Source organism: Tiliqua scincoides, chromosome 10, assembly GCF_035046505.1.
Source record: "Tiliqua scincoides isolate rTilSci1 chromosome 10, rTilSci1.hap2, whole genome shotgun sequence".
NCBI classification, from domain to species: Eukaryota; Metazoa; Chordata; class Lepidosauria; order Squamata; family Scincidae; genus Tiliqua; species Tiliqua scincoides.
Genome location: NC_089830.1, coordinates 21,211,950 through 21,224,278, shown reverse-complemented (window position 1 = coordinate 21,224,278; position 12,329 = coordinate 21,211,950). Strand labels below are relative to the sequence as shown.

Sequence of the window (12,329 nt, the reverse complement as noted above, 5' to 3'; positions counted from 1 at the left end):
TATAACAATTAAACTCTATCCAATAATTCCCCCTAGCATCATGGGAGAGGGGGGTTGATGGTTGCATTCCCACTCACACACCCCCAACTAAATAGAGGACTTTCAACAGGAGCAGACTGACAGCACAATTGTATGCAGCCTTATTGTTTTCAGTGGGTCTTACTTCCTGGAAAATGTATGTAGGCTTGCAGCCTTCATCTTTTGGAGTGCTTGGTTTTCCAGACCTAAGCTTGTGTTTAAAGATTTGGTAGTGTAATGCTGGCAGTTGCCCAGATCGGACAGAGAAATGGGTTCAAGATCCGCAGGATCGAGAAGCAAAGGAAAGGGTGGGATCTGTGGAGTCCCACTACCATCTAAGGTGCTAGGTGGGTTTTGATCAGGCTTTTCCAGTCATGCCATTCCTAAATGTCATATGCCCATCTTGAAGAAGTTCTCTTGGAGATCTGTCTCATGCCTGATGAAGAATTTTATTTGCAAGGCATTCCAGGATCTTGTATAGCCCATTTGAATTGTTTTCTGATATAGCCGGTTTATATTAACTGCTGCTGCTTTTTAAAAAAAAACCAAGGCTTTTATCGCTTTGTTTTTGGTCTTTTATTGTATGGTTTTACTCTTTTCATTGTACACCACCCTGGGAGCTTTGCTGAATAGCCAATAACAAATGCACCAGATTAATTAACCAAGTGAGGTTCTTCTGGTGTGGTGTTTGACTTGATACATGCATACGTGTACATTGACCAGATACAGGTATGGCTCATAAAACACCATACAAACAGAATCCTATTTCGATCATGAATACAATCACATCAAGACTTTGTTTAGCCACAATTTCACCAATAACAAAGATTCTTTTTTGTGTGGTGCTTTACATGTGCTCTTTCTCCTTGGTAAAACACCACACAAAACTAATCCACAAAACTAATCCTAATACAGTTGGAAGGACAAACACATCGTGCATAGAACCTCTTCTCTCTGAGAAATGTCATGTGCCTTATAAAAACTCAGGTGGCTTTCCTTTGGGGGGGGGAATCTCCTTCTCCTTGGGAGAACCATTAAGATTCACTTCAAATTTCACTTTTTCAACATGTTAAGATGAATTTTTCCTAGTATTTTTGCAACCCACATGCTTGAATATCTTGTGAGTGCAAAATGTTGTCACGGAGCCATGGAGTTCATCTCAGACCCAAGGTTCTGTTTGCAGAATAAGTCGTTCCAGTTGTTGAAACAGCCAAATGTCTGGTGTTGCGCCGAGCCAATATCTCTGTTTGTACATGTTGTACTCAAAGTAATGAACAAGGCAGGAACAGACATTAAGCTGCCACAGCCATGTACACAAACTCAGGCGTGCCACACTTTCTTTTGACTGGGGCTACACATGCACACACATGTGTAGGCACCTCCTTTATGAGAGGTTACAGCGTTTGAGACTCTTCAGTCTAGAAAAAAGACACTTGAGAGACTAACAAAATTATATAGGGGATGGGTATGGCAGATAGAGGGATGCTCTTTTCCCTCTCATGCAACACCAGAACCAGGGGCCATTCACTAAAATTGTGTGTCAGAAGAGTTAGAAGAGACAAAAGAAAAATATTTCTTTACCCATTTCTTTCTTTAATTAGTCTGGGGAACTCCTTGCCACAGGATGTGATGATGGCATCTGGCCTAGTTGCCTGTAAATGGGGGTTTTGGAGGCGACTTCTGGAGGAAATTTCTGGAGGAAAACTCCATTACAGCTTATAAGCCATGATAGGTAAGTACAACTTCCTGATTTTAGAAGTAGGCTGCCTCAGAAGACCAGATACAAGGGAGTAGCATCGGTCTCTTATGCCCTGCTGGGGAAGAACATCTGGTTGGCAACCTTCAGCCTACAGCACCCGGTATTCCCAAGCTGTCTCTCATCCAAGTACTAACCAGGCCTGACCCTGCTTAGCTTCTGAGATCAGACGAGATCTGGCATGTACAGGGTAACAGTTGCTGCTGGACCCAGCCGAACGACTTATACATGGAGCTCTCTCTCTCAATATCCACTCCTAGAAGTAACTCTGCAGAAATCTTCCCACTAGATCCAACACTGACTTTGTAGGGACTTGCAATGTGCCCACAACAGAGGATCTGGGGAAGCAACCGAGCTGCGGTTTTCTCTGCAAAATCTATGCATTTCGGTAGTGCCAATTTTATTCAAGGAATTCATGGGATGGTTCAAGTGTTATAGAGAATAACAGTGGTTATTCTCTCAGTGGTTCAAGTGTTATTGAGAATTGTGTTTTTGCTGCAGTGCCCTCTATGGGAAGGGAAGGCTACACAGCTCAGCACCACACCCCTTGGCCAGTGCTGTAGACATAGCCTAGTACCAGTTATCCATTAACCCCCATGTCAATGTTGCTTCCCTGTTTAATATATAGAGACATTTATTTACCTACCGGTCATTACTAGCCTTGTGTTTTTTTAAAGTTAATTAAACATGCTACTCCAGCTTGCCCGAGTGATGGCCTTTGAGTCTGTGTCTTCTTTAGGATTAGGATCTCGGAATTAGGAATGGAACCCAGGCATCCGGGTCTTTTACCCCTCAGCTCTGTGCCTTTCAGAGGGCACAGAGCTTGGAAACCTAAGAACCTCTACATAATTTGGACCACAATCGCCCCGCAGTGGCTTAGACTCCCACCCTTCCAACTGGCTTTCTAGAATTTCTCAAACCACTTAAGAGCAAAAGAAGAATCATGTCCTAGTACCAAGTGACTTTATTCGTAATACAGTAGACAAGGTTCTTCATTTAACCTGATGGACAAGTCATGTCAGGAAGCAAAGAGGCATACCTGCCTGTCCCCCGAAAGCCCCACCTTCTGCCAAGCTCATCACCTTTTAAGCCGACATATTGTAGACACACGAACCAATCAGTGCATCGGTGGTGCAAAAAAGATGCACAGTCTGGACCTAGGTGCGCTTCCTCCCATGCAAGTCCTTGCCAAATGTTGTAGGGCTTAGTCATCTGCAAGTGTCCCCAGGATTACAACCTAGATGGATAGCAAGGGTGACGCACATTCTGGAGCATGGGAAAACAGGGCCCTTGTGGTTCATGCTCCTTACACTCACATCACTCACAAATGGGGAGCATCCTGTTTGCCACCCAAAGACGTCGCGCTTCACACAGGTGCTGCGCATTTTACACTCTGCCTGCTGCAATCCTTAAACCAGTGTAACCCACAGGGAATTCTATCCCAATATGTAGGATTAACCATTGCCCTTTAGGACTAGGAAAACAGGCATCGTGTGTGTGTCCCCAGTATCCACGGGGATGTATTCCTGGCCCTATCATAGATATGGAAAACCATGGATATGGGGGGGAACCCTATCTCTGGGCCTCCCCTGTGTGCCCCACACCCATTACCTTCATTTACATTGTTTATAGTCATGCGAAGGAATTGTGTGCTTGCTTTAACCAGATGCTGTAAGCAGAAAGCTTATAGGAAGACAGGTAGGCAACCAGGCAGCCCGCAGCTAGAGAAGAAAACAGCAAACCTGTTTCCAGTTCATGTTGTCCCCTCTAGCTGCAGGCTGCTTGCCTGCTTGTCTTGCTATAAGCATTCATCTTATAGCATCTGACAGTGGCGTCACTAGGGTCTTGTCACCCTGTGTGAGAGGCCAGCATGTCACCTCCATGACGGACTTCCTTCCACGCAGTGGGCAGGGATACAGCCAGGCGGTGGGCATGGTGAAGCAACATCACCCTTTCCCCACTGGGTTTTTTGAATATAACTTTTGTTAGAATACAGATATTTCAACACAGTGGGTCTAACTGCATTCTGCATGAAATTACACATCGACTGATATATAACATGATGGTATTTGAAAATACCAAGGTTTTAAAATTTTGGCCAGTAGTGGTGTCACCCCCCCATGCATGTCACCCAGTGCAACCTGCCCCCCTCCCCGCATCCCTGACATTCAGTTAAAGTACACAATTACACAAGTACACAATTCCTTTGCGAGACAATAAACATAAACCAAGGTAGTGGATTTGGAAGGGCTGTGAGGAACCACTTATAGCTTGATCCGTGGATAATGGAGGCTGCCTGTACAAGAAACTGACAAGGAGTCAATACATTGCTCCACTTAAGCATTATATACACCGATAGGCAGCACTGCTCTAGGTTTTCAAACAGGGTTTTTTTTCCAGCCCTGCCCACAGATGCTCCCGCAGGGACTGAACCTGGGATCTGCTGTATGCAAAGCATTCTCCCGAAATGCGGCCCTTTTCCTAGTGCAAGTGGTATTCAACCATTTTCATGCCACAACCCCAATGAATTAATATATAAAGTATGAGACTGGGGACCCACCACTGATCCTGCCGCCCCCCCCTTCCTGGAACCCAATCCGCCCACCCCCATCCCTACTCACGCTGATGTCTTGTGTCTTCCCAACAGCCCTGAGGTAGCAGCCTAAACAAAGCTGGCCTTAGGAGTTGCAGGGCAATACAGCAAGAAGAGGCAAGAACTCAGTTTGGTAAGGTGATCCCATGATTGGCTTGGATCCAAGCCCTCTCTTGCTCAGGCTTTGAAAGGTTGCCGAGAAGCAACTCCCCCCCCCCCCCCCCGATGGAGGCTTCGCAGCCCCATTGGGGTCATGACCTAGAGGTTGAAGAACTCTCTGTCTTAGTGCACTTCCATAAAAATCATTAAGAGCCAGCGGCTGTTTGCAATTTATTAGATTGTGGGGCAGGAGGGGTAGAATCCCTGACCAGCCGTTCCCAGCTTTGAACAATTAACCCACAACCATAAAGCGAAAGGTAATCAAAGCTTTGTTTGTTAATCTATCACATTTTCTGCAATAAAAGACCTTCTGTATTAATGCCACAGGCAGGACTCTGTTCCTGATAGACTCGATAACAATGATGGGCACTTTTTTTTTTGTTGCTTTTAAAATCTACAACTACGTTAACCATCTGAAAGCACCTGCTTGTACAATCTCTGTTAAAGATAGCACCTTTGCTATAAATGCCAAACGAGAAATCCCAACTTGGAATGGAGTCAGAGGTCGGGCACTGGTTGGGGGCATACACCATCAGGCTGCCGTTGTGCCCCAAATGGCATTTGTCTCATCGAGCAAGCTGTGGGCCTCAGAACTGATTGCCCTGAGTTCAAATCCTAGGAGAGCTCAAATCAGGCATATGCTCTGTTGTCAGAACCACTCTAGCAGCTCAACGTCACCATACAAGATGTCTGATGTGCAGCTGTAAAATTAGGCTTGATAGTCTCCTCATCACCAAATAGTCTAGGTGGTACGGTCCAGTTCCTGTAACATGACCTCTCCTCTCATCCTCTGACAGCGGGCAGAGGGAGTCCTGTACGGGCTGGGTGAGAAGAATCCCTTCCGTAGCTTTGAGTGGACGACCTATCCTTGCATCCTTAGCCAGGATGGCTTTCTTTAGTCCTTTACAACTCCCCCGCACTTGGGCCAGCTGTCAAAAAAAAGTCCCACCTGCTCAAGGCCTCAAGGCCTTCACATGAGGTTGGCTGGAACTTTGGGGAGGACGTGAGACCCTCTTGAGAGGTGCAAGAGAGAAAGGCCCTCATTTCACTCCATGGACAACTTCGTCCACAACTAGTTCGGAAGCATGGCCAAACCCAACTCCCAGAAGGGCTACGTCCCTCTCCCAACCCTTTCACAAGGCTGTTCTCCAAGGTTAGAAACAGAGGATTTCTCCCGCCTATTGCCATCTCCCTCTGTCACACAGCAGGGTAGGCAAAGCTGACAACAGCTGGGCATTAGAGACTGCAGTTTGCAGCCAATGCTAGTGAAGAAATCCGAGAAGGCTTGCTGGATGGCTGTGGAGGAGAAGTAGAAAATAGCCGGGTCCAAGGAAGCGTTCAGGGTGCTGAGGAGCAATGGGTACACCCTCCAGTTTGGGCTGTCTTTTTGGAGGAAGCCCACAATGTGGGAGATGTTATAGGGGGCAAAGCAGATGGCAAAGTTGAGCAAGGTGGCCACAGCCAGGCCGATGGCCCGCTGCTTCCTGCGGGTCTTGATGTTGGGCAAGGAGGCAAGGATCCGGACCAAGTTGACATAGCAAAAGAGGCAGATGAGGAAGGGGAGACAGAAGAGAGACACGCACAGCTCCAGGCGAACGGGAAGGAGAATCTGCAGCTGGGCGTGGGAGAAGTTCTCGTAGCATTTGGTGACGTTGGGATTTGGATCTGTCTCATTGGGGCCCTGCACTTGGTATTGGACGATGTACACGATGCTGCAGTGAGAGCAGGCCAAGAGCCAGCAGAAGAGGCTGGCCACCACCGTGTAGACCGGCCGGCGTTGCAGCTTGTACTTGATGGGGTAGGCAACCCCCAAGTAGCGCTCCACGCTGATTGCCGTGAGGAGGAGGGTGCTGATGTAGATGCTGCTGTAGTAGCAGAAGCCGGTGAGTGGGCAGAGGTATTCAGGGAGGGGCCAGGTCATGCCCGAGGCAGCCTCCACCATCTTGAAGGGCAGGAAGAGCAGAAGGATCAGGTCGGACACGGTCAGGTTGAACAAGAGGATGTCAATGGGGACTGGCTTCTGCCGCAACTTTGCCTGGAAGGTGTAGAAAGCCAGGAGGTTGGTGGGGAGGCCTGTCAGGAAAGCAATGATGTAGACAGCAAGGATGCCGCCATTGCCTGCTGAGATAGCCATCCCTTCCGTTTCTGCAAGAGAAAAGAGAATTGTTACCAAGGCAAGAAGGTTAGTACTTGGATGGGAGACTGCCTGGGAATACCGGGTGCTGTAGGCTTATACCATAGTCTTTCCAGACTGAAGGTTGCCAACCATCTCCCTATACTGAACACTATCTCCCGATCTCGTCTGATCTCAGAAGCTAAGCAGGGTCAGGCCTGGTTAGTACTTGGATGGGAGACCGCCTGGGAATACCGGGTGCTGTAGGCTTATACCACGATCTCGGAAGCTAAGCAGGGTCAGGCCTGGTTAGTCCTTGGATGGGGGACCGCCTGGGAATACCGGGTGCTGTAGGCTTATACCATGATCTCGGAAGCTAAGCAGGGTCAGGCCTGGTTAGTACTTGGATGGGAGACCACCTGGGAATACCGGGTGCTGTAGGCTTCTACCATAGTCTTTCGAGACTGAAGGTTGCCAACCATCTCCCTATACTGAACACTATCTCCCGATCTCGTCTGATCTCAGAAGCTAAGCAGGGTCAGGCCTGGTTAGTACTTGGATGGGAGACCGCCTGGGAATACCGGGTGCTGTAGGCTTATACCATAGTCTTTCGAGACTGAAGGTTGCCAACCATAAGTCTTGCTTCTTCCAACTGCAATCCTCCAGGGACGTGTCAAGAGTCACTGCCCCAAGTCGCGAGTCAGGTTCGAGCCAGCGACATCCGTGACTCAAGTTCACATGAGTAGCAAACGTGTATTTTCATGTCTTAAGACAAGTCCCTACAAGTCAAGCCCTCACCCCTCCAATCCTATGCACACTTACCGGGGAGCAAGTCCCACTGAACACAGTGGGACTTACTTCTGAGTAGACAGGCCTCTGATGGCCCTCTTAGTTCCACAGGTCCTCACACTCTGAACTCAGACACCAGCCACCAACCTTGGAATGTTCCTGCTGTTCAAACCACACTCTTGGAGACTGAAAGTCAGCCCAATGAGAGTCATTTGCCCAAATGGTCTTTCACATCCTTTCCAATTCCCAGAGTCCAGCTCCAGGCAGCTGTCAGGCTTGAGAGCTGTTTCAATCCCTGCTGGACTCCAGCATTATGTGCAATCTGCACAGCCAGTGTCTTGCTAGAGCATGGTGCAGTGCATAAGAGGAAGGAATATCTCATCACTCCTGGATATGCCTGCTCCATGCGCTAAAGTCCCCAAACAAAACTGCAGGAAGCTCTCGTCGCAGGACCTAAGCTTCCTATACATTATTGCATCCCTGTGTTATGCCTCATATGAGAATATTCCCAGGACTCAGCAAGAATTCAGAATTTCTCTTTCAATGCGCTCACAATGCGTCTGTTCTTCCACCTGCAGAGAGCAGCTCAAAAAGAACATCACACCGTGTCGTGAAGATAAGTTTAGGACATTTTTTTGAACAACATTCATGGTTTAAAGATGACTGCATAAACTTGGACCAGGGGAGGGCAGGAGGTCAAGCCGATCCCATGGCTGGAGGTCTGCGGTAAATGGGCAATGGTAGAGTCAAGCCAAGTCCTTCTGGCACCTGAACCGCTGGGCCAGGTGCCACCCTATGTTCAGATGGGGCACCAGCGGCTCTATTCCTCTTCCTCTTCCTCTCAGTCCCTAGATTTAGTGAAGGGACTGGAGCAAAAGAGGAAGTGTGAAGGAGAGGAAAATGGTGGGCTACAGTGATTTTCATAATGCACCTGGGGACCATTCGGGTCACACCAGTGTGCCACGGCACAGTGGTTGAAAATTACTGGGCTAGAATATCTCCTCTCTTCCACTCTTCATCTTTCACTCAATCACCCTCAAACTTTGATGGCTGACACAAGCAGCTGGACGGAGGTGAGTGCCATTTCCAACCCGCTTTCAGAGGCAGAGGTTTTAAATCTTTTTCATGTCACGACACACTGAGGAGGTGCTAACATTGTCAAGGCACACCATTAGTTTTTTTTTTTTTTTTTAAATACAATTAACAAGGCACAACATGCTGATTGTGGGGGGCTCACATCCCCCAATGGCCCTACTAATAAATGAACCTCCCCCAAAACTCTGGCAGCACACCTCTGGACCATTTGCAGCACACCAATGTGCTGTGGCGCACTGGTTGAAAATCGCTGCTCAGAGGCAATCGCTCCCACCTGCCTTGTGGATGGGCCAGTCCTGGGCGGGACATCCCAGGAGATCCACGAAACCAACTCCTTTGAGCCAATGCTCACCATGACCTCGTTCTCATGAACTAGGTGACACCTGCCTCCCATCCCGTTGCTCTAGACATTGGCAAATACTGTTACCCTGCACATGCCCAATCTCGTCTGATCTTGGAAGCTAAGCAGGGTCAGGCCTGGTTAGTACTTGGATGGGAGACCGCCTGGGAATACCGGGTGCTGTAGGCTTATACCATAGTCTTTCGAGACTGAAGGTTGCCAACCGTAACAGCACAGCTGCTTAAGCATATATTTTGCCACAGAGTTTGCCCTTTACTTTTACTTGGAAGGACCTCCCTATTTGCCCAGGGATTATTTGCTCGCAATTTTTCATCGGGTAAGCTAGACACGTTTTCCCGGTCCCCTTTCTCCCTCCTCCCTGGACATATCTGAAAAGGAAGTGGCACTAAATACATAAAGATAAATAAGTGCAGGAAAGCAAAGTAGGTTCTAGTTGAGGATTCCAATGGCAGCGGGCATAGAGAGGCAGTGGTGGCGACAGCTTTTGGGGAGAATCTGAAGAAAAACTCCATGGGAGGAGACCAATGTCATGCTCCTCTCATGCTTGGTTGGTTGGTTGGCAACCTTCAGTCTCGAAAGACTATGGTATAAACCTACAGCACCCGGTATTCCCAGGCGGTCTCCCATCCAAGTATTAACCAGGCCTGACCTTGCTTAGCTTCCAAGATCAGACAAGATCGGGCATCTGCAGGGTAACAGTCATACCACACACACACACACACAATGGTGTCCTCCACAGCTCCTGCAACAGTTACTGACTTACTGGGTGGGGGGGGGGGATCAGCAGGCCCTCCCTCCCTGCCTCAGGAGTCGACCTGGCACAGGTATAGAACCATGCGTGGGTATGGACTGCTAGCATTTGCCCTGCCAGGTCTACGTGTGGAACCTTCTCACTGAAATAGGCAAATCTGCAGCTCATAAGGAAGTGATCTCTGCATTGACACTGCACAAGATTAGGCACGAATTTGTACCGCAGCAGATCAATAGCCGCTATGAATACCAGCTTATCTAGAGGTTTACAGGCTTAGCCAGCTACCTGATAACTGGATGACTAGCTGGTTTGTTTTCTATGAAACCTCTGATAGCAGGGTTGACATTTTAATGTGATCGCTGCATGTAGTCGAACCATCATTTTGTTGTATCACAGCAACTAGTGGCCTCCATCAATTCAAGGATACCCAACAGAAATAGAGTGAGTTTTGGGTGCACACTGGGTAAAATCCCTATTTGGAAGGATGCCTGGGTTTGCAGAACACATGGAAAGGGTGGGCACCTGAAGTTGCGCTGCCCCTAACCCTATTGTATGTGTTAAGCCACAATGATGCCTGTTATACATGTGAACAGACGTGTAACGGTACGTGTGTGGATCCCTGACACACAATGGAGACTGTCCTGAAAATAGCTCCCTTGTCTCATTTTTGTAGGGAAAGTGAGATTTCAGGTTTGCACAGGTTTCAGGAAAGCAAGAATCCCCCAATTTTCCTGGGATCCTGGAGACTCCAAGCCAATCTTGGGGGGGGGGGGTGTTTGGCAGCCCTAGAGAGTGGGAGTCAAGATGACAGAGGAGACCTGAAGGGGACGGGGATGAGGATAACTTCTAATGCACCAGTTCCACTTTGGAAAGACTTGAGATCATTCAGGACTCCAAAATGGGGGAGGGGGTGACTATTTGAATGAGGGGCATAGTTTTTCAGAAGGGTCATTACCAGTGCTGCAAAAAATGAACCTGTGACCTGAAACCTCTTATCTGCGTAACAGCAAAATCTTACATTTAAGCGAACAGCCACCTGTAAGAGTGGGACTGTTAGTCTGGGCTTCCCAGTGGCTCCACCATCAAAACTGCAGAAAAATATGTTGGGTATGGTATGGGGTGGCCACTGGACCTGGGAAGAAGAAATACTATAATGTAGCTCTGGAAGATGTCCTCCTCAAATGATGAGACACTCTGTCCCACCAGAATTATTAATGTTGCATTGGGCAACTCAGGTCAAGGGCTGGAATCTTCATCCACTGACTCATCTTCACTGTGTAACCACGAACAGGTCTAGATCTGGCTCCAGATTTAAAGAGCAAAGTGCCTTCTCCTGCATCCCCAGCTAAGTTGGTGCCCCCCATGGGGGTGGGTCCCGGTCGGTTTACTGGACAGTGGCTGTGACAGCAGCAGTAGGCAAACAGTTGGGAGGTGGGAGACCCCATGCTAATTCCTCCACAGAACCCCTGAACATAAAAACATAAGAACAGCCCCACTGGATCAGGCCATAGGCCCATCTAGTCCAGCTTCCTGTATCTCACAGCGGCCCACCAAATGCCCCAGGGAGCACACCAGATCACAAGAGACCTGCATCCTGGTGCCCTCCCTTGCATCTGGCATTCTGACATAACCCATTTCTAAAATCAGGAGGTTGCGCATACACATCATGGCTTGTACCCCGTAATGGATTTTTCCTCCAGAAACTTGTCCAATCCCCTTTTAAAGGCGTCCAGGCCAGTCGCCATCACCACATCCTGTGGCAAAGAGTTCCACAGACCAACCACATGCTGAGTAAAGAAATATTTTCTTTTGTCTGTCCTAACCCTCCCAACACTCAATTTTAGTGGATGTCCCCTGGTTCTGGTGTTATGTAAGAGTGTAAAGAGCATCTCTCTGTCCACTCTGTCCATCCCCTGCATAATTTTGTATGTCTCAATCATGTCCCCCCTCAGGCGTCTCTTTTCTAGGCTGAAGAGGCCCAAACGCCGTAGCCTTTCCTCATAAGGAAGGTGAGGGTACCAGGATGAGGTCTCTTGTTATCTGGTGTGCTCCCTGGGGCATTTGGTGGGCCGCTGTGAGATACAGGAAGCTGGACTAGATGGGCCTATGGCCTGATCCAGTGGGGCTGTTCTTATGTTCTTAAGGTGCCCCAGCCCCGTAATCATCTTAGTCGCTCTCTTTTGCACCTTTTCCATTTCCACTATGTCTTTTTTGAGATGCAGCGACCGGAACTGGACACAATACTCCAGGTGTGGCCTTACCATAGATTTGTGCATTATAATATTAGCCTGATGTCGTGTTGCTCCAGAGTGACCTTAGCCAAGGGCATTGTTGGAGAATTAAAATGATGGCTCAGGCTGCCCAATGCTGACAAAAGTGCTAGGAAAGGGAAAAGCCAAAGGAGTTAATCAATGGGGGGAGTGACCCTAAAGAGACCCAAGAGGTGGGCCAGGGTACTAGGCATTTATCCAAGGCTGATTCTAAACCTTTCAGGGTTGGTTCCTGATATGAACACAGACATCCTAGCGGCCTACTTCACAGGGTTCTTGTGAAAGCAAACGCAGCAGAGATCACGGAGCCCTTGGTTAATAAAGGCACAAATATACCTAGTGCATAGTAAGTTTATTGAATTTAATGGGAACTCGTTTCCTAGTAAACACGTTAAGGATTGGGCTGTAAAAATGCTCTTTAACT

At 48.2% G+C, this 12,329-nt stretch overlaps 1 protein-coding gene and 3 pseudogenes across 1 annotated transcript; 3 read left to right on the top strand and 1 right to left on the bottom strand.

The window, feature by feature from the left end:
* Positions 1-5,637: 5,637 nt before the first annotated feature.
* Positions 5,638-6,660, bottom strand: LOC136661543 (free fatty acid receptor 2-like). The gene has a single exon (XM_066638831.1). It carries the CDS (start codon positions 6,658-6,660, stop codon positions 5,638-5,640), a length of 1,023 nt encoding a protein of 340 aa, XP_066494928.1.
* A 126-nt stretch (positions 6,661-6,786) lies between these two features.
* On the top strand, positions 6,787-6,909 carry LOC136662001 (5S ribosomal RNA; annotated as a pseudogene).
* A 203-nt stretch (positions 6,910-7,112) lies between these two features.
* Positions 7,113-7,235, top strand: LOC136662000 (5S ribosomal RNA; annotated as a pseudogene).
* Positions 7,236-8,929: 1,694 nt separating this feature from the next.
* LOC136662097 (5S ribosomal RNA) lies at positions 8,930-9,052 on the top strand (annotated as a pseudogene).
* The last annotated feature ends 3,277 nt before the right edge of the window (positions 9,053-12,329 follow it).